We start from the raw sequence: 21,746 nt of genomic DNA, 5'->3' as shown, positions 1-21,746 counted from the left end.
ATTACAACAGTTTGCACTCACATAGAAACACAAAGTGAAACATACTGTTTGAGTACTAGTTATAGTATTAAATCAAAATGGACAGCACATTAAGGACAGAGATCCCACATGAGGAGCAACTGCACAGTGGCTCCTGTTGTTGACCCAACAAATTGACACTCTAGTTTATGGCGCCAGTAACCACCCTAGGCTGTTGTCATGAGTTGCCAAGGCTATGGAAGCCTTCCAAGTTTGCCGCCTCTGATCACATTTAAACAAGTTCATAAAAGACAGATGAGGATAGTAACCAATGATCCTAAGAGTGGCATTTACCAGGTTTGAACAATTATACAGCATTAAATGGGGAAGAGGACCATCAGTACACACAGGTTGGGAGTAAAGCCATTGGTGGTAGAGTAGAGGTTATGATTACAAAGGAATGAGGCCCAAGGGCGCTAGACATGGTCTAGAACAAAGGACAGAGTCATTATTAGAGGAACTAAGAAAGGTGCTGTCTAAGCTACAATTGAGTTTTCTGATTGAGAGGCAAATAGAACCTGACAGAAGGGGCTTGATAATAATCTGGTGGGCTTTAGGCCTTGTAAGTTAAGAGGCCCAGACCTATCCATCTCTTCACATGGGGTATATCCCAAGGGAGGTGTGAACCTCCTAGGGGAAGGCACTCTGTTGACTTTCATTACTTGGCTGGCCTGGGAGGAGAGCTGGCCAGGTAAAGGCAGGGGGCATCTCTAACAAGAAATTTACAGTTCTGCCTGCAATGTTGCTGACCCTACTTGGCCATCCCCTCAGCTGCAGTGGTCACTTTGGAAGCTGGGCTGAGTGAAGGGCTTTTCAGCTTAGAGCCAATAAGATGTGTGGCTCTGACCTGGGCATCCTTCGACTCCAGGGCAGGTCCATTTCCAGTGATCCAACTCTTGGCAGAGCTGCCAGGGCTCTTCACAAGCTGACTTCTGCTGAAGCCCAGGCTTACCACATTGAAAGCCACTGCAGTGGACTGGCCTGTTGGGTCTCCTTGAGGGCAGATCACTGTACAGATCAGCCATTAATAGGCCTGCCACCCATTGCTTCTGATGCCTAGCTTTCTTTTCCTCCTGGTTTGTGTTAAAGCAGACCAGAGGATGCAAGTCGAGGGAGTGCCCAAGTCCCATCTCTAATCTTCGGTGGCCTAAACTACAAGTCTATAGTCACAGGCAAATTCTGTAGTAGTTTTTCTAAGGTAGACAATGCCCATGAGGAAAATTATATTCTCACTTTAAAACTTTCTTTCCCTTTGGTCTGAAAGGGAGCTTTTTTCTACTTACTGTATACTTCGTTGATGGTGAAGTAAATCTAGCTATGAGATTATTATTTAAACTCTTATTTTGTCTATGCTATTACAGAAAAATGTGAGCCATCTCTTTTATAAGGTCTAAAGATTAAATTGTGCGTCCTACAGATTCCTTCATAATAGAATTAGTTTCCTACCTTGAAGAGAATAGAGAAATGAAAGAACAAGTTGGGCTTAGAATAGAGAAATGAGGGAGCAAGTCCTAGATCGCTTGCTGACAATAGCAATATCACATGAATACTTAGCAAACTGTTTCAACCATTAGATAACAACATAGGAAAACATTTACCAGAAGGTCCAATGCCTTCTATAAATTTTAAGAATCATGTATTTGAAAACACCTCTTAAATATCTAACATGGTGTAGTTTGTTTAACTAGTAAACTTAAGCACAACCATATAAAATGTTTTTAGTTTCTTTCTACCAACAAGTATAAAACATATGATACACAGATTCAGGTCACACGAATTAAAATGTATCTTTGATTGATTTTAGCAGCTTAAATTTATGGACAATCTTATCTATAAGCCATTTAAAATAAAACTCTTAATAAAATTTCCCCATGTGGACATACAATATGTACACACATATAACATAGCATAATAGACCAATATAGCAATTTTAATAATATCTTTTAAAATCTTTAACTCTTTTTGTAGATTGCCAATTGATTTGAATTGCTTTTTGTTTTTAGTAACCTCAGTTAACCATACTTTTTCTCAGTTGGTACTCGTAATACATTATTGGCTTCATCTGTTTACAGAGCCATCCCAAAGTACTGAATACAATAGAAGTGGCTGGAAAAAGTCCATAGGAACCTATAGGAGGACAGCTAAACACAGAACCAACAACGCTTTAGTTTCATGAGCAGCAAATCATATATAACTGTGGATGACAAAAGACTTTAAGTCGCCATGTTTAAAATTATAAACTCATCAACCAACAAGAGGCACTTGCTTTACTTCACAGTATTTTTGAAAGCACCTGTAGGATTTTACAAGTATTTAACCCTTTAGGCCTCGGTGGCTTTCTCATTAAGATAACTATCATGTCTAGTAACACAAGATCATTAGACTTTTTAATTCTCAAACATTTGTATTAATAGCATTTTCCATTATAGAAACTTAAAATTTGGTACCACGTCACATTTTGACAGTACTACTAATATAATCCAAATAGCCTGATTAGTTGGTGTCTCTATAAGATGAGAGACATAGGTCCTTCGATTTTTTCAATTGGGCCCAAACTGTAAAAACCAAAGTCCAGGATTTACTGGAAATTTTAGAGTCCAGATTGTTTGAAACTTTGATTTTTTGAATGCCTGTCAAGAATGCCAAGAAGGCACAAAATCCAAAATATCTGCTTGAAATAAGATTCCTTAAAATCATTACATAACATAGACCAAATTTGATCTTGTTACAAGGTGATTCTTCAAATTTTTGAAAATAAGCACATATTTAAATAACCTATAGCTCTTAATAAAAATTCAGCTGTTTTTGAACAATTAGAATTTAACAGACATCAAGAGAACATAATAGATTACTTTAACACATTGATTTAACAGAGCATCAGAGTTTAATTCTATGTCAAAGAGAAATTGAGCTTCCTGTGATCTTTTGCTGTGAGGTTTCCTTCCTTTACCTTCTTGCATATTGGTGACCATGTTTCTGTGTTTCTGTGTGTAACACATCTTTAAGCATCTTTTGCAGGGCAGGATGAGTGGCAACAAATTCTTTCAGTTTCTGTTTGCTATGAAAAGTCTTAATTTCACCTTCATTCACAAATGAGAGCTTTGCAGGATATAATATTCTGGGCTGGCAGTTTTTCTCGCTTACTACCTGGGCTATGTCTCGCCATTCCCTTCTAGCTTGTAGGGTTTCTGATGAGAAGTCTGCTGTGAGTCTAATTGGAGATCCTCTAAGAGTAATCTGACGTTTCTCTCTTGCACATTTTAGAATCCTTTCTTTATGTTTCACTGTGGTGAGTTTGATTACAATGTGTCGTGGTGAGGATCTCTTTTGGTCATGTTTATTAGGGGTTCTATAAGCTTCCTGTACTAAGATGCCTCTGTCCTTCTCCAAACCTGGGAAATTTTCTGCTAGTATCTCACTAAAAAGGCCTTCTGATCCTTTCTCCCTCTCCATGCCTTCAGGAACTCCTAGAACCCGAATGTTAGGTTTTTTAATAGTATCCTGTAGATTCCTGACAATATTTTTTAGGTTTCTAATTTCTTCTTCTTTTCTTTGGTTTGCCTGTTTCCTTTCCTGTTCTCTGTCTTCTAAGTCCGATATTCTCTCTTCTGCTTTGCCCATTCTGTTTTTAAGGCTCTCTAATGTGTTTGTCATTTGATTTATTGAATTCTTCATTCCATTATGATTTCTCATCACTATCACAGTTTCTTGTTCTACTAGTTGTTTCATTTCATTTTGATTCCTCCTTAATATTTCATTTTCATGAGAGAGATTTTCTATCTTGTCCATTAAGGATTTCTGTAGTTCAAGAATTTGTTTTTGAGAACTTCTTAAAGTTCTTATCAATTTTTTGAGATCCGCTTCTTGCATTTCTTCGATCTCATCATCTTCATAATCTTGAATTGGGGTGTCGTTTTCATTTGGGGGCGTCATAGTGTCTTCCTAGTTCTTGTTACCTCGGTTTTTGCGTTTGTTGTTTGGCATGTTGGAGATATTTGGTTTCTTCACTGTGGTGTTTAGAGCCATCGTGTAACAAGAAAAAACACCACAGTGCATATAAGGAGAGTGGCAAGATGGCGGAATAGGTAGGGAGCACACTATTAGTCCGGGGGAGAGAAAGTTTAATAAAAGTGGAGATACTGCAGGGACAAGGAAGAGTAGGGGAAGAAACAGCAGAGGAAACTCTTCTGGAACTAGTGATTCACAGTGGACCTGCGTGGAGAGCGTGGGAGCCCAAGTTCGGGACACCAGCGGCAGAATCAATACACCAGCGCTGGAACGCGTGGTGAGCCGAACCTCCATAGCCTGAGACACCAGCCGGCAAGCGGAAAGAGGAGACTAGAGGGAACGAGGCTTGAAACTCCGTGGGGAAAAGTTCACCAGGCTAACTAGAAGAGAGAGAGGAAAAAAAAAAGTGACCGATACGGACACGAGTTTCTCTCTCTCCACTCACCCCTCAAAGGCGAGCAAGACAAAGAGCAGGCGCCATTTTGGACATACGTCATAAGCAGGGCGACCTCAGGTCTGCACCGGCCCTGAGCCTAGCAGAAAAACCTGACTCTGGGGGGAGGGGTGAAATAACAGGAGATTAGCATCTAACTTGGCAACCCAGTGGGAGACTGCAGGAGAATTGGAGCCCACACTGAGGGCAGCAGAGATTCCCTGTGTGGTCCTTGGGAAAGAGCTTCTGATCTCTGGCTCCTGTGGGTATATCATTCGCCTGCTTACTACCTCCAATTACGTTCAGCTGTGTGGAATTACTTCCCTTTTGAATCAAAGTAAGAAAGAAAGAGAGATTTACCACGCCTAACCTGGGAGTGTCATCTTTGACACACCCTCAACCCTGAGGAACCAAACACAGCTCTCAGTCCACACTCATCTCAAGCCCCTAAGGCTCCACCAAAAGCAGACAGTCCACTTAATATAGAGCCATAGTGTAACAAGAAAAAACACCACAGTGCATATAATAATTTGAACACATCAATTCTTCTAGTCCTATGATCCTTGAAAATATTTATCAGTTTTAAATAATTGCAAATCATAATCAGGGAACTCAGTAACTTGCTTAACTTATAAACATTCTAGTGCATTTTTAAGAACTTTAAATAAATCCCAAGATTCAATTAGAAAACTCTTGCACATTACCTAATTGAAATTTAACTGAATTTGATTTGAAAGTACACATTTTACTGATGATATTACGTTTTGGATTTACTTTATCTCTATTTTCCATATAGTGCCAACTTGGTAGTCATGAACAAAAAGCATTTAACTGTATATTTTAATTCTTTTTAACTAAGGAAATCAATTGGTTCATGTTGAAATTATATACCAGTTGCTATACCCACTGATAAAATATTATAAATTATAAAATCAGATAGATACAGAAAGTGTACAACATCTTTTTTTTTCTAATTTTCTTACTTCTTAATTACATTTTCTCCATATGAACTCAAAGATCATACTGAGTTGGTTGACAATTTAGCTTTTCAATTATGGGTTCTAAAATGACATCCAGTTTGCACTGAAGTTCCAAGTGAATGAAGAGGAAATGGGAAATAAATGAATGCTCCCATTTTTAGGCCATCAGGGTAATGCTATTTCAATTGACATACAAATAACCGAAGTTAATCTTATGTTAAAATTTGAGTTAGTGGTGTTAAATATCTTTTAGAAAATAGATTCCACAAAAATCATCTTTCTTTTCTCCACATTCTCTGTCTCTCTCACTTTCTCCCACTCTCTCCCTCCCTCTCTCACACACACATACACATTCACATACAATACTCTTTCTCTCTTACTTTCTGTCCCTGGAATCTGTGTCATTATAATAAAACATAGAACACAAAGAAAAGTTGTACAAATTGTACTTTCAATTTTTCCTACTTGTATTTGCAATATATTTTCTGATTAGAGTAAATCTGTTTCCAGCACATTTCAATACATGTCAATTGAATTTAAAATTTGATAACTTCCTATTCTATTTGTGTGTGTATGTGAACTCACAATCACTTATATAATTTGCATTTCTTATTTCTCTCAAACATCAGGAACAGAATACAAAATAAATTGTTATAGGCAATCCCTTACTATATCTTCCACCTAACCCATTTGGTTTATTGGACTAATTTCTTTCTCTTTTGCACATGTTATAGTTTTGAGAATTTTATGATTAAGGTGAAATGTGCTATAAATTTATTTAAACTACACCCTGAAAGTGTTTTGCTGGCCCAAACTTTTATTTGGTGTTGGTGTAAATATTGCATGGTGATGGTTTTTGTTGTTTTGTAGAGGTTGCTTTCTGTAGTTAGAGGAAACAATGGAGCCAGCACACTTATTGAGTCTTCAGTAAGCTTTATTTCAAACTGTGTTCAGGCAGCTCCTCATAATAACTTTTCAGTCATATTTCTTTCTCTCAGGTATGACACAGAGTAAAAGACATTTGCTTAAAATCCAAGTTATGAAGCTTTGTTAAAATGAATGGAAGGAGGCTGGCATTCAGGCACTGCTGCCTGTGACACTGGCATCCCATCTGAGTGCTGGTTTGCATCCCAGCTGTACCACTTCCTATACAGCTCCCGCCAATAAACCTGGGAAAGCATCAGTAGATGGTCAAGTGCTTGGGGCCCTGCCACTCAGCTGGGATACATGGATGGAAACCCTGGCTGCTGGCTTCAGTCTGACCCAGTTCCAGTAGTTGTGGCTATTTTTGCAGTGACCAAGCAGATAGGAGATCTGACTCTCTCTCTCTCTCTCTCTCTCTCTCTCTCTCTCTCTCCCATGCATGTGTGTGTGTGTCTGTCTCTCTTTGTAACACCAACCTTCAAATAAATACATCTTTTAAAAAAAACAATAAAATTGAAAATCCCTGAGTAACACAAGATAAAAAGGATCACAAAGTATTTACCCATCTCATTGGAAAATAGCTAACTTAAATACCATGACTTAGTGAAAGTATTGATCAACAAGGCCCAGAGTCAGTGAAATTTAAGAAGACGTAAAAATAATTAAGATGTTTTCAGATAAAAATGAGCAAGAAGGTTTAACCTAAGAAATTGTTGAGCAAAGTCCAGAGGATAGTGGAGAATATAATACAAACAAGGAAAAGCAAACTCTCTTCCTGGAATGAATAGAGGGGTGAATGAAAGAAATAATAATTGAATTAATGTATAAATTATAGTAGAATACTTTTTCTTAGACAGATAGGTTAGTTTCAAAAATTATAAATATATGAAAAGGAGATGCAAATTTAAGCTATTCTTGGAAATCAAACATATATGTCTATGTGCCAATGATATCAAAGATCCTAAGAGGGCACCATTGCCAATTCCAAAATTTTAAGATTTTGTGAATGTATAATAGAATTCCATGTTTGGTATTTGGCCTTGTATTGTGGCTTAACATTTTGTATTTTTCTCTTGAAACTACCATTTTGAGTATAATCTTATAATAAATTATTGAAGATAATTATCCACACTCTTACTGGTATTTGAACACACTATGATGTACAAAACCATAACGATACAGAATGTTAAATCCAAACAACAAACAGAATTGCACTGGAAACTATATCATTACTAAACACTCTGTGTTTTCCTTGTCCCTGAGGGAATAAATGAAAACTGCATTCAGATTGCATTATTTAGATCAAATTAGAATATAATTATAGTTTTAAATCATTGGATTTGTTGTTAAAGAATTACAGAAAAGTAGTAGAAGAAAATAATAATCAGCTCTTTCATTGAACACAACATCTAAAATGAACTAAACATTATATAAAATTGTGTACTTTTTCTCAAAGAAGCAAAGAAGCTCCAAATGATGATCTAAAAAACAATTAATGCTGTAATTTTCTGTGATTGTATATGTTTAGCATTTGAGGCTGGCTGTTCCACTAACCCAATATGAAATGAATCAAGCATCATATGCTTTATGGATTAATTATGAGCAGGAATATTCAAATTAAATCTATAACAAAATTGCTAAATGAAAACTATTCATATTTATACACATATATTTAAGAGTTATCTTTAAGGGAATGCTTATAAGTGTGATCAATGAGTTAATTCTCACTTAAATTTATCTTTTCAAACAAAGATTACTATATTTTTATGTCTTAAACTAAATAAAAGTAATCTACATATTTTAGTTAAATGATTGCATGATTTGCCTGGTGTATGTGAGAGATTTCAGAAAAGTTTATATATCATAATAAATAGCAACTGGAAATATTGTAGATTTGTGGATATAAACACACAGAAATTTTAATGTGTGTGTTTATTTACATACACACATGCATAGTCTTTACTGTTTTTTGAGAGTGTGTACATGAAGTAGAATTATAAAAAGCACTGAGTCTACCTACTACTCAGATCTTAGTGTCCATATGCCATTTTTCACTAACGGGAAGGTTCCGTGGAGAAATAGCTATTTAAATCTGAGAGATGAGAAGTACTAGATGATACTGGAAGCATCAATGCATCAGAAAGTAAGCATGTGCTAAACAAATTATGGGAATATGCTTAAAGTACTTAAGAACCAGCTTGAAAAACTACCACAGGACAAATTGAAAGAAAACTGAGCTTCAAAATCAGTAATTGAGCTAGGAGATTATAATCCCCTTGAACAAACACAAGACTATATATCTGTGAGAAAAAAAGTATGTGATAAGGAACAAATTAGCTCTTTTATGAGGAAGATATTTAAATAGTTCAAAATAGTGTCTATATAAAATAGTTATTAATTATAAAGAGCAGTATATTAACATTAAGCATTCTAGTAAATAATTCTAATCCTGTGTTCAAACTGAACATTATCTGTAAATGGAAAAATCGACTATGCTTCCAGGTATAAAGCATTCTGTCTGAGTATCAGTATCACTTCTAAGATATTCATGCAAAGATGTATAATTTAAAACTATGTTCAAGGAAGCATTTCCAAAGGGAAACTCCACTAAACAAACTGAATTACTAAACTATCAACTTGGGGCAAGGACATGAAAGACAAAGTCTTGAAACTCTTTCATACCAAAGAAGGTTAAAAGTGCATGAAAACAGAGTGCAGTGCGCTGATTTTTACAAAGTCATTATTACAGATATTATCTCCCTAGACTCGGGTCAGTGAATTTGATAGTAGTGGGCTATTGATCGTAATTTTTTATCTTTGATGTTCATATTGTGGTTATAGAGATGAATATCATTTCATAAACAAGATACATACTCTTCTAATTAGGGTATTAGATTTGCAATGTATTTTCAAATGCTTTGGGAGAAAGAACACTTTTTAAACAAATTTCTAACTTTTCTGTAAGCTCATGTTTACTATGAAAAGGAAGAAGGAATTCAATCTTCACCTTAAATCATTTACCACATTTTGAACCTCCATGATTTTGGGCTGCTGAGAAGCAATGAAAGGCAGAGATCAATCCTCCATTGTCTTTTGCATCTGAGGAAATAATACGAAATATCTCAATCAAAATTCCATGAGGGGGGCAGCATTGCAGGACAGAAGGTTAAAATCCTGGCCTAATCAAAGAAGGAGGTACCTTTCTCTGAAGGGAGAAGAGAACTTCCACTTTGACTATGGCCTTGTCTAAATAAGGTTGGAGTTTGTGAACTCAAGAGGCTTCCATAGCCTTGGCAGCTCATGACAAGAGCCTCGGGTGATTACTGACATCATGAATATGACTGTCAATTGTTAAATCAACAACGAGAATCACTGTGCACTTGCTCCCCATGTAGGACCTCTGTCCTTAATGTGACGTACTATGAGAATTAACAATAAAACTAGTCTTCAAACAGTACTTTGTGTGTCTGTGTAGGTGAAAACTGTTGAAATGTTTACTTAGTCTATACTAAGTTGATCTTCTGCATCTAAAGATAATTGAAAATGAATCTTAATGAAGAATGGGATGGGAGAGGGAATAGGAGATGGGATGGTTTGGGGTGAGAGGGCAGGTATGGGGGGAAGAACCACTATAATGCAAAAGTTGTACTTACGAAATTTATGTTTATCAAATAAAAGTTTTCTATAAAAAAAGAAAAAAACGGCCTGCAGTGCAGGCATCCTATATGGGTGCTGATTTGAGCCCTGGCTGCTCTATTTCATAATCCAGAATCCTACTAATGCACCTGGGAAGCAGCAGAAAGTGAACCAAGTCCTTGGGCTCCTGCACCAAAGTAGGAGACCCAGACGAAGCTCTTGGCTCCTGGCTTGGGATCTGCTCAGCTCTGGCCATTGCGGCCATTTTGGGAGTGAAGCAGCAGATGGAAGATCTTGCTCTCTCTCTCTCTCTCAAACTGTCTCTATCTCTCTCTGTAACTCTTTCAAATAAAGAAAATAAATATTAAAAAGAAAAAAAAGGGAAAAAAATTCCTTGAAGGTCATGAACAAGGAATATTTTAAACTGAATTAAACTGAAGTTACTTACCCAACAGTTATTTTAATTATGCTCATTCCCAGTTGGACAAAGATTATTAGTCCACAGTCTTTTCTGTTTCATCAAGGAAAAAGAAAACTCTCTCTTTTACAAGTCAAAAAAATCTAGCTCCTACACAATTCCTTTATTGATGAGGTCCAAGATATAGTAGAAAATCACTAGACAAGAGTCAAGATTTATGAATAATGAGCAAGTGAATATTACACTAAAGAAACATCTGCACAAATAATTTGGATGTTGAAGTTACAGAAAAAGTTATTGAAATGAAGAAAGGAGGGAAGGATACATGGGAGGAAGGAAGAAACAGTGAGGGAGGAAGGCAAACATCATTATATTAGAATTTCATCTATGAACTACATTGAATATGTTCTTTTGGTATTAATATCATATTAACATGAGAATTTGATGCAAATTGTATTGTGATAATGTCATTAATTTGTTGTGATGATGAGAATAATAGTATATTTTTACAGACACTTAGAATCTACATAAAAGAATCAAGAAGCACCTAGTGGTTTGAAAAACAGATTGGACCTTGTAGCATATAGGGTTAAAAAACAGAAGAACAGGGGCTGGAGCTGAGGCATAGCAGGTAAAGCCACCGCCTGCAGTGGCAGCATCCCATATGGGTGCTGGTCTGAGACTCGGCTGCTCTACTTTATATCCAGCTCTCTGCTCTGGTCTGGGAAAGCAGTAGAAGATGGCCCAGGTCCTTGGGCCCCTGCACCCACACAGGAAGACTCAGAGGAAGTTCCTGGCTCCTGGCTTGCAGCCAACTTGGGAGTGAACCACTGGCTGGAAGACCTCTCTCTCTCTCTCTCTCTCTCTCTCTCTGCCTCTCCTTCTCTTTCTGTGTAACTCTGATTATCAAACAAATAAATAAATAAATCTTTAAAAAAAGAATGGATACCTAGGAAGTTTTCAAACTGTGAAAAAGAGCCTTGGGTGATTACTGACATCATAAATAAGAGTGTCAATTGTTAATCCAACAACAGGAGTCACTGTGCACTTACTCCCCATGTAGGAGCTCTGTCCTTAATGTGTTGTACTATGTGAATTAATGGTATAACTAGTACTCAAACAGTACTTTATACTTTGTGTGTCTGTGTGGGTGCAAAATGTTGACATCTTTACTTAGTATATACTAAATTGATCTTCTGTATAAAAGATAATTGTAAATGAATCCTGATGTGAATGGGATGGGAGAGGGAGCGGGAGATGGGATGGTTGCGGGTGGGAGGGACGTTATGGGGGAAAAAAGCCACTATAATCCAAAAGTTGTACTTTGGAAATTTATATTCATTAAATAAAAGTTAAAAAAATAAAGAAAAATCCCATCGCTTATACTAGAAGCGTTTAATAAATAACAAAAGCCAAAAAAAAAAAAAAGGAAAGGAAATTGCAAGATCACAAAACAGAATTTTAAGATGAGAATGGCTACAAAAAAGGATTTTCTGTAAACTTTCATTAAATAAAAATATGCCACTCTATGTATTATTAGAGAACTCTCATTACCCTCAAGAAAGGTAACCAATATATTTAATGTAAAGTACATAAAAGCAAATCTGCATTCTTTTTTTTAAAACATTTATTTAGTAAATATAAATTTCCAAAGTACAGTTTATGGATTACAGTGGCTCCCCCCCCATAACTTCCCTCCTCCCCGCAACCCTACCATCTTCTGCTCCCTTTACCATTCCATTCACATCAAGATTCATTTTCAATTATCTTTATATAGAGAAGATCAATTTAGTATATATTAAGTAAAGATTTCATCAGTTTGCACCCACACAGACACACAAAGTGTAAAATACTATTTCAGTACTAGTTATAGCATTAATTCACATTGAACAACACATTAAGGACAGAGATCCTACATAAGGAGTAAGTACACAGTGACTCCTGTTGTTGACTTAACAATTTGACACTCTTGTTTATGGCATCAGTAATCTCCCTAAGCTCAAGTCATGAGTTGCCAAGGCTATGGAAGCCTTTTGAGTTTGCTGACTTCAATCTTATTTAAACAAGGTCATAGTCAACGTGGAAGTTCTCTCCTCCCTTCAGAGAAAGGTACCTCCTTCTTTGATAGCCCATTCTTTCCACTGGGATCTCATTCACAGAGATATTTTATTTAGGTCTTTTTTTTGCCACAGTTTCTTGGCTTTCCATGCCTGATAAACTCTCATGGGCTCTTCAGCCAGATCTGAATGTCTTAAGGGCTGATTCTGAGGCCAGAGTGCTATTTAGGACATCTGCCATCCTATGAGTCTGCTGTGTATCCCACTTTCCATGTTGGCTCATTCTCTCCCTTTTTTATTCTATCAGTTAGTATTATCAGACACTAATCTTGTTTATGTGATCCCTTTGACTCTTAGACCTATCAGTATAATCAATTGTGAACTGAAATTGATCACTTGGACTAGTGAGATGGCATCGGTACATGCCACCTTGATGGGATTGTATTGGAATCCCCTGGCACATTTCTAACTCCACCATCAGGGGCAAGTCCGATTGAGCATGTCCCAATTTGTACATCTCCTCCCTCTCTTATTCCCACTCTTATATTTAACAGGGATCACTTTTCAGTTAAATTTAAACACCTAAGAGTAATTGTGTGTTAATTACAGAGTTCAACCTATAGAATACTTTTAGGGATCATTTCTATAGTTCACAAGTCTGCATTAAATGAAAATATGAACTTTCAATATGCAGTTTTCATAACTAAAAAATATGACATCAATGGTTCTTTAAATATACCATGATAAAGTAAGATTGAGTCACATATGGCTACTTTAGGCAGAGAGAGAAAAATCATTCTCTATTTGGTCTTTATTTTTAGTTCAATGTCTTCATATGGTTATGCACATATACCAATTTTGCAAGTGGAGATATACTTATATGAAAATACTTGCTAAAGTAAGTGAGGAGGAGTTAACTTGTAGCTATCCTACAAGTTTTAGAAAATAATTCATAGCAAGTGGAATGATCATATGCTTGTCAATTTTTTCTGGAAAATGGTCAAGAATGGACAACTTTTGGCTTTTCTGTCCATCTGCTTTTGTTGCAACTACCTGCAATTTCTATCTTAGGAGAAAATCAGCCATGAACAATGTTTAACAAATAGATACTACTATGATTCAATGAATGTGTATAAAGTGGCCTAAATATCATAACACAGTGGATTAAGCCACCACTTGGGACACCTGTATCCATTATCAAAGTACCTTGTTTGACTTCTGGCTACTCTATTTCTGATCCAGCTTCCTGTGAATGTGCACCATACGATGAAGCAGATGATGATTCAATTACTCTATTGTCTGTCACCTGAGTGGGAAATTTGGATGGAGTTCCAGGCTACTGGCTTTGGCTTAAGACGGCCCTGGTTGATACAGTCATTGAAGTAGAAAACAAGTAAATGGAAAATTTCTCTCTCTCTCTCTCTCTGCCTTTCAAATAAAAAAAAATATGGAAATAAACATTTTTAAAAACATATAGCAGTAAGAAATAGATTTGATTATTTGAGTTTGTATACTTCTGTGAATGATTACTGTATGTGTCTTCAGCAAAATATATATTTTTGCTATTAATGGGGAGATTTTCTCCTAATCTGGGTGATGGACTAAGTCATATTGTATGCAGATACATAACACAGTTAACAAGTTAGATAGTATTGTCATTTCTACTTAGGATATATTCAATAAAATCATTATAAAACTTCCAAGATTTTTTGGTTGAGTGAATCTTCCAACCAACTTGTAACCAATACTTATGTAAATATAAAACTCTATTATGAAAGATACTATTTGTGTATCAATACAACCAGTGATAATTTAAAGAGTAATAAGATAATGTACTATAGAGACAAATGGTGGTATAAAAATGATGTTAAACCAAGGAGTATTCAGTTCCTGAAATCCATGATGACTGTTGTTACTATTGTCTTAGGAAACTAAGACAATGCTTAGCTAGAGAGTATGTCTCTTGGTGCCAAGAATTACACCTGCTTCAGGATTTAGGCATATATAAAAATCTATCTGTTGAGAACATAGGAGGTTTTCTCCAATGTCTTCCTATTTTTAATAGAAAGAGAAAAACCTTTATAAAAATCCTATTTTTGTTTGTATATATCATAGCATTTTTGTCCATGTCTTTGAAAATATGAAATGCAAATCTAGATGTGCTTTTTATTTTTTTTCTAGTCCCATGGATAAAGATTCAATTTTTTTTTTCTGTTTTGTATCCTGTCTGAACACACCAGCTTATTGAAAATAAAATTTACATCAGCAGAACAATAAATGGCAACAGGCTTCAAACTGTCACAGGCAATGGGTTATAAGTATTGGTCTTCTCTTATTCCTCTGCCCACACTGACTGCTTTCTACTCCCCATTCTTGATATTACATACAATTTATCTTTCCTCTTTTATAATCTAACTTTCAGTCTTATAGCACTGAAAAAAATCTAATTTCAAAAAAATTTGATACTTGCTTGAATCAGACATCTCATTTTTTTCTCCATGGAATTCATTTGAAAAGCTTCATAGATAGAAGCAATTGGAATTCACATTCTGAAACCTCCCACCCCACCAGAAAAATGATCTCTTACTTTTTAATGAAAAATTTCATAGTTCTATCTACTGTTTTCAGGCTTTGCAACATATAAATATTTTCTATGTATTTTTATATAATATTAAAACGTCTTTTTTCTCAAATGATGTTACTACTTGAGATTTTATATTCATTAACTTCTCTGCATAAACAACCCTACCTTTAGAAATTGAACAAAAAATTATGTCTTACAAAGTTTCTTTTTTGAATGTTATCAGCCTTCAAGTGCTGTCATAACATAATATCACAAACTGGGTGTGTTAAACAATGGAACTTTATTTTCCCAAGGTTCTGGAGGTTATCAGTGCAAGATCAAGGCACCTGCATGGCTGGATGCTGTGGAGGACACTCTTTTGCCTCTAGATGTTTGACTTTTCAGTGTGTTCTCAAGTGGCTTCCCTCTGATTTCATATGACTGCTTCTCTTCCTATCCATATAACCCAACCAACTAAGTGGGATTAGTGTCCTATCCTTATGAGCATCTTTAACTATAATTAAGTCCAAAAAAGACCTTGTCTCCACATACATTTACACTAAGTATTAGGGGTTCAACATACATATCTTAGGAGCACATAATCTAGCCCTTACCAACAGGCTTTTATCAGGTATATTATACTTCAATGAAAGTTTTAAAAAATCATCACACTTGTTTAAGTTTATTGAAAAGTTAACAGGTAACAGATTCACCTTAAATCTTATACAGTTTCCCAAGTGTAACCATTTTATATTTGGATTATACAGGCATATAAATTTCCATTGGTGATAATGCAGGCATCAGTTAATATTTAATTTGTATTACTCAAAACACTGAAATCATCCCAAGGATGTCACTGCCTATCTTAAAGAGTAGAACTACTTATCCCAACATTTAAATGTAATGGTACCTCAAAATATGGAAACAAGTTCCAGGAAAAGAGCAAGACATTTGGCAAAGTAGTTAGGATGCTGTTTGGGATGCCCACATTCCATATCAGTATGAGTAGGTTCAAGTCTATGGCTTGCTTCATATTCTAGCTTCCTGTTGACGGGCACCCTGGGACACAGCAGGTGGTAGCTCAGCTACTTGGTCCTTGACACTCTTCATGGGAGACCAAAACTGATTTCCAGGTTCTGCCTTTGACCTGGTCCTGACCTGGCTGTTGTTGACATTTGGGAAGTTAACCAGCAGATGGAATATCTTTCTGTGTCTGTCTCTGCTTTCTGTTTGTCTCTCTGCCTTTCAAGTAAATAAAGTAAATAAATGCAAAGTTTTTCTTAAAAATGTATATTCTATTTTTTTTAAAAAAATAAACTATAATCTCTGTTGGTAGGGACTTGTTACACAGCAGAGAAACTGAAAATTAAGATGTTTGTCACGTAGACTATTTTATTCTAACATAAATGCATTTATATAATGGAAAAGAAATATTATAAAGTCCTGTGTCACCTTCATCCCAGTGACACCTCCCAGAGGCAGCAAATGTTTGCTTTCTTGGTTGTTTTGCTCAACTGTTGGTTCCTCACATGACATTGTTTTGTAAATATTTCTTAATTTGTCAACTTCAGGCAATTTTAATTAACTCTCCACTATGAAAAAATAAAAGTATAAATAAATACAATTTATCCCCTTTAAACATTTCTGTAATATTTTTCTTAATTTCCTTGAATAATTTTTCCAGTCTTTTGTAAATGTCACTAGGTTTTCTTCTCTTTATTAATCAACTGTTTATCTTGGTTTCATTTTAGATGAGGAAATATGAATTTTTAAATTTTTATTGTATTTATATAATGGAAATAAATTTTGTGTATTTAATATATACAGTTTTAGGAGTATGTTGATACTTCTCACCTTATCCTCCCTCCCTCCTTCATACATAACTTCCATCCAAATTTTCTTATTTTTCTTTTAGCTTTTATCATGACATATTTTGAATTTATTTTATAATCACAAACTTAATGTTCCACTAAATAAATAATTCAGCAAGTAGAGGAAAAAAACACAGTTAATCAAGGGTATAGAAAGGGGCTATAGATAATAATCGAATCTAAAAATGTCAATTTCACTCATATACTTTTTTGCACTCTGTATATTAGTTACCACAAATCAGTGAAAACATGACATTTGAGTTTTGTGGACTGGCTTATTTCACTAAGCGTAATGGTCTCCAGTTGCATCAATTTTGTTCAAAAAGACAGGGTTTCATTCTTTTTTGTGACTAAGCAATATTCCATTGTGTACATATACCACATTTTCATTATCCAGTCATCAAATGTCGGACATCATGGTTGATTCCATATCTTAGCTATTGTGCATTGACCTGATATAAACATGGATACATGGATACAAATAATTCTTTCACATGTTTATTTTGTTTCCTTTGGGTAAATTCCCAGGAGTGGAATGGCTGGGGTATATGATAGATCTATTTTCAGATTTCTGAGGACTTTCCATACCATCTTCCATAATGTCTGTATGAGTTTGTGTTCCCACCAACAGTGTATTAAGGCTCAATCCCCGACATCCTCACCAGCATTTGTTATTTTTTGATTTTTTTGATAACAGCTATTCTAACTGGGGTGAGGTGAAACTTGTTTGTGGCTTTTATTTGCATTTCCCTGATAACTAGTGACCCTGAGCATCTTTACATGTGTCTGTGGCCATTTGTATTTCATCCTCTATAAATACCTGTTTATTTCCTTAGTCCATGTCTTAAATGGACTGCTTGTTTTGTTGTTGAGTTTAATTGAACTTCTTATATATCTTGATTGTTATTCCTTTACCAGGTTATAATTTGCAAACATTTTCTCCCATTCTATTGGTTGCCTGTTTACTTTGTTGTGTTTCTTTTGCTGTGCAGAAACTTCTTAGTTTGGTATAATGCAATATTTCTATTTTTGCCTTTATTGCCCCTGCTTCTGGGGTCTTGTAAGTCTTTGCTTATGCCAATGTTTCTCAGTGTGTCCCCTATGTTTCTCTCTAGTAATTTTATGTTTTCAGGTCTTCTGTTTATATTCCTGATCAACCGTGGCTTGATTTTGTATCGTTTGTAAGGTAGGAGTCTTGTTTCATTCTTCTGCATTTAGAGATCCAATTTGCCTCATGCCATTTTTTGAAGAGATTGTCATTTCTCAAAACCATGATTTTAGCTCATTTGTCAAAGATTAGTTGGTTGTAGATGCATGGATTAATTTCTGGGATCTCTAATCTGTTCCACTGGTCGACTTGTATATTCTTGGCAAGTACCAAGCTGTTTTGATTATAACTGTCTTGCAATATGCCTCAGAATCTGGTATTGTGATACCTCCAACATTATTTTTGTTATTTAGTATTATTTCACCATTTAGGGTCTCTTCTTTTTATATCTATAATTTTGTTTTTAATTCTATTAAGTCTTGTAATCATATAATTTAGAAATTTTGTGCTGATAATGTATCTCCTCTACCGTAGTCCTTCTAATGAGTTGGCAAAAACACTATTACTAACCACAAATATACAGTGGTTCCACAGTTTTATGTATTTCCAAATAGCTGTTTATAGACCATTCTGAATTATAACTTACTCTACTGTAATAAAGAATTCAAAAATGAAATTTAACTGTTATTCTACCTGGTCATTCTGAATTTCAAAGCACCTGACCTTAAAAATCATCTACAAAATGTGAGAGGTCCTAATATTCTTTATTCGCTATTCATAAACTATACTAAAATGCCTTTCAGTAAGTAAAAGGCAGCAGTTTAAATACAGGAAATTCTAATTGGATTGACAAAGCCAAGACTAGAAATATGAAGTAGACATTTGTACCTTTCATCAGCTCTGTAGCAGGTAGTCAGTCTTCTCAGATCTGAGACAGTGAGTGATTTCCCAATAATTTAAATATAAATACAATCTCCCAACAGGTTCTGGGAAGGCATTCACAATTTTGTAAAAAGTTGAACATTATTAGTTAACTCCAATCATATCCTTAGAAATGGAAACAGTGAGAACATTTACTGAACTGGAATTACTACCAAACCTTCAATTAACCCAATAGTATTTATTTAACCACCAGAAGCAATCTGTCAGCCATTCATGATCTGAATTCTGCTATATGAGAATTAAACTATGATGCACATAAAAAATCACAAGATTTTCCTGTTTTGTAATAAAGAAGGCAGAGGGCAACTATTACTCATTAATAGCTTTTTTTTTTTTTTGAGATAACTTATCAAGACTGCCCTTTCATTCTTCCTCTTAATGCCAGCAAAGATCATATTGGTTCCAGGGATGTATTTGTTGGGATTATCCAAATACTCCATCAGAGTGTCCTCTCCCCAGGTGATGCCTTTGTTCTTCTTGGTGGCTACAAAAGAGAATCCAACAGACTGTCCTGTCTTCTGCCCAAACAGACCGTGGAGATTTGGTCCAGTCTTCTGCTTGCCTCCCTTTTCCACAGTGTGTTACTGGGCACATTATGAACGAAAATCTTGTCTTTCTAACATCACCCATTTTTAACTTGTTCATTCGTCACTTGTACTTCAAAAGCCCACAGTGGGAAGCTGGACATCCTGCTCTCTCTAGTTTTTTTTTTTTTTGCTTCCATATAAATTTTAAAATCATCTTTTCCATAGCTGTGAAAAATGTCTGATATATTTTTGCTGGGATGTCATTGAAACTGTAAATTTCTTTGAATAGTGTGAGCATTTCAATTATATTAATTCTTTCAATCCATGAACATGGAATATCTTTACTTTGTGTAAGTGTGTGTATATGCTCTATTTCTTAAATGTTTTGTAGTTTTCATTGTAAAGATCTTTCATACCCTGAGTTAAATTTATCTCAAGGTTTTAGAAAAATTTTGTAGTGTATCTGAGTGTGACTTATCTTACAAGTTCTCAATTTATAGTATGCTTGCTTACCTTTCAAATTCTTCCAGATCATTTTGTTTTTGTTTGAATGTTTTGCTTATACCTCAACAAGGTGTACAACTTTCAGATGAAAATCATAACACAGTGTTACCAGATCATATTTATAAACTAAGTTCCGCAAATATTAAACCAGGGTGAACTGCATAGCTCAGTTGGGTTTAGCCAACACTTGAAGTGCCCAGGATACAGTCCCACTTCTGCTACTGATTCAACTCTCTGTTAATATGAACCCTGTGAGGCAGCAGATGATGACTGGAATACTGGAGTCTCTGCCACCCACATGGGGGACTCAAATGGATTTTCTTCTTGAGACTTTGTCCTGGTCCTTCTCTGACTATATACAGGCATTTGGGGGAAGGAACCAGCAGTTGGATTAGCTTTCTCTCTCTTTCTCTCTCTCTCTGCCCCTTTGCTTTTCTCTGCCACCCACATGGGGAACTCAAATGGTATTTTCTTCTTAAGACTTTGTCCTGGTCCTTCTCTGACTAAATACAGGCATTTGGGGGAAGGAACCAGCAGTTGGATTAGCTTTCTCTCTCTTTCTCTCTCTCTCTGCCCCTTTGCTTTTCAAGTAAATAAATTAGCTTTTAAAAAGATACTTTAGAATTGTGTTTACTCATTACAGAAACAACTAGTGTGATTGGACCTGTAGATAACTAAACATACAAGGTGGATGATTATCAAAATGTTTAAGACACTGATTAAAATGCCAGCATCCTGGATTCAGTGTGGACTCTAGCTTCCTGTAAATGTACATTCTGGGAGAAGGTGGTGATCACCAAGTGATGGGATTCCTGCCACCATATAAGAAGACAGGATTGGATTCCATGCCTTGACCTTGGCTCAGCCTAGAACAATGTTGGTTGGGAGCTCATTTTCTCTCCCTCTCTCTCTCTTTCTCTCTTTCTCTCTCTCTCTCTCTCTCTCTCTCTCTCCTTCCCTCTCTCTCTCCTTTTCAAATAAGTAAATAAAAATTAAAAGAAAGGATGAGATTTTGTCATCCAAATGTATTTTATTTTAATTTTTTTTTTTGACAGGCAGAGTGGACAGTGAGAGAGAGAGACAGAGAGAAAGGTCTTCCTTTTGCCGTTGGTTCACCCTCCAATGGCCGCCACGGTAGGCGGGCTGCGGCCGGTGCACTGTGCCTATCCATTGGCAGGAGTCAGGTGCTTCTCCTGGTCTCCCATGGGGTGCAGGACCCAAGCACTTGGGCCATCCTCCACTGCACTCCCTGGCCGCAGCAGAGAGCTGGCCTCGAAGAGGGGCAACCGGGATAGAATCCGGTTCCCCGACCGGGACTAGAACCCGGTGTGCCGGCGCCGCAAGGCGGAGGATTAGCCTAGTGAGCCGCGGCACCGGCCTCAAATGTATTTTTGATGCAAATAAAAGTACTTCCTAAAATTTCCCTCCAATATTGTTGCATAATATGTTTCAAAATCAGCCCATATTTTTGTTAACTTTTTGTTTATACCATTATTATTATTTTTTTTGACAGATAGAGTCATAGACAGTGAGAGAGACAGAGAGAAAGGTGTTCCTTCCATTGGCTGCTACAGCTGGCGCTGTGCAGATCTGAAGCAAGGAGGCAGGCGCTTCCTCCTGGTCTCCCATGCGGGTGCAGGGCCCAAGCACTCGGGCCATCCTCCACTGCCCTCCTGGGCCACAGCAGAGAGCTGGACTGGAAGAGGAGCAACTGGGACAGAACCCGGCACCCATATGGGATGCTGGCGCCGCAGGCAGAGTATTAACCAAATGAGCCACGGCGCCAGCCCCTATACCATTATTCTTGAACATTACAT

The 21,746-nt window shown here is 36.2% G+C and overlaps 1 protein-coding gene across 1 annotated transcript; it reads right to left on the bottom strand.

Annotated features, from left to right (window-relative positions):
- Positions 1-19,161: 19,161 nt before the first annotated feature.
- LOC133750609 (cytochrome c-like) lies at positions 19,162-19,528 on the bottom strand. The gene is given in 2 exon segments (XM_062180199.1): positions 19,162-19,492; positions 19,494-19,528. Coding segments are annotated over 2 exon segments (366 nt in total).
- Between the last annotated feature and the right edge of the window lie 2,218 nt (positions 19,529-21,746).

The sequence above is a fragment of the Lepus europaeus genome, chromosome 2 (assembly GCF_033115175.1).
Source record: "Lepus europaeus isolate LE1 chromosome 2, mLepTim1.pri, whole genome shotgun sequence".
In the NCBI taxonomy this organism is placed as follows: Eukaryota; Metazoa; Chordata; class Mammalia; order Lagomorpha; family Leporidae; genus Lepus; species Lepus europaeus.
The sequence above is the reverse complement of the archived record's forward strand: the minus strand, read 5'-3'. Positions and strand labels throughout refer to the sequence as shown.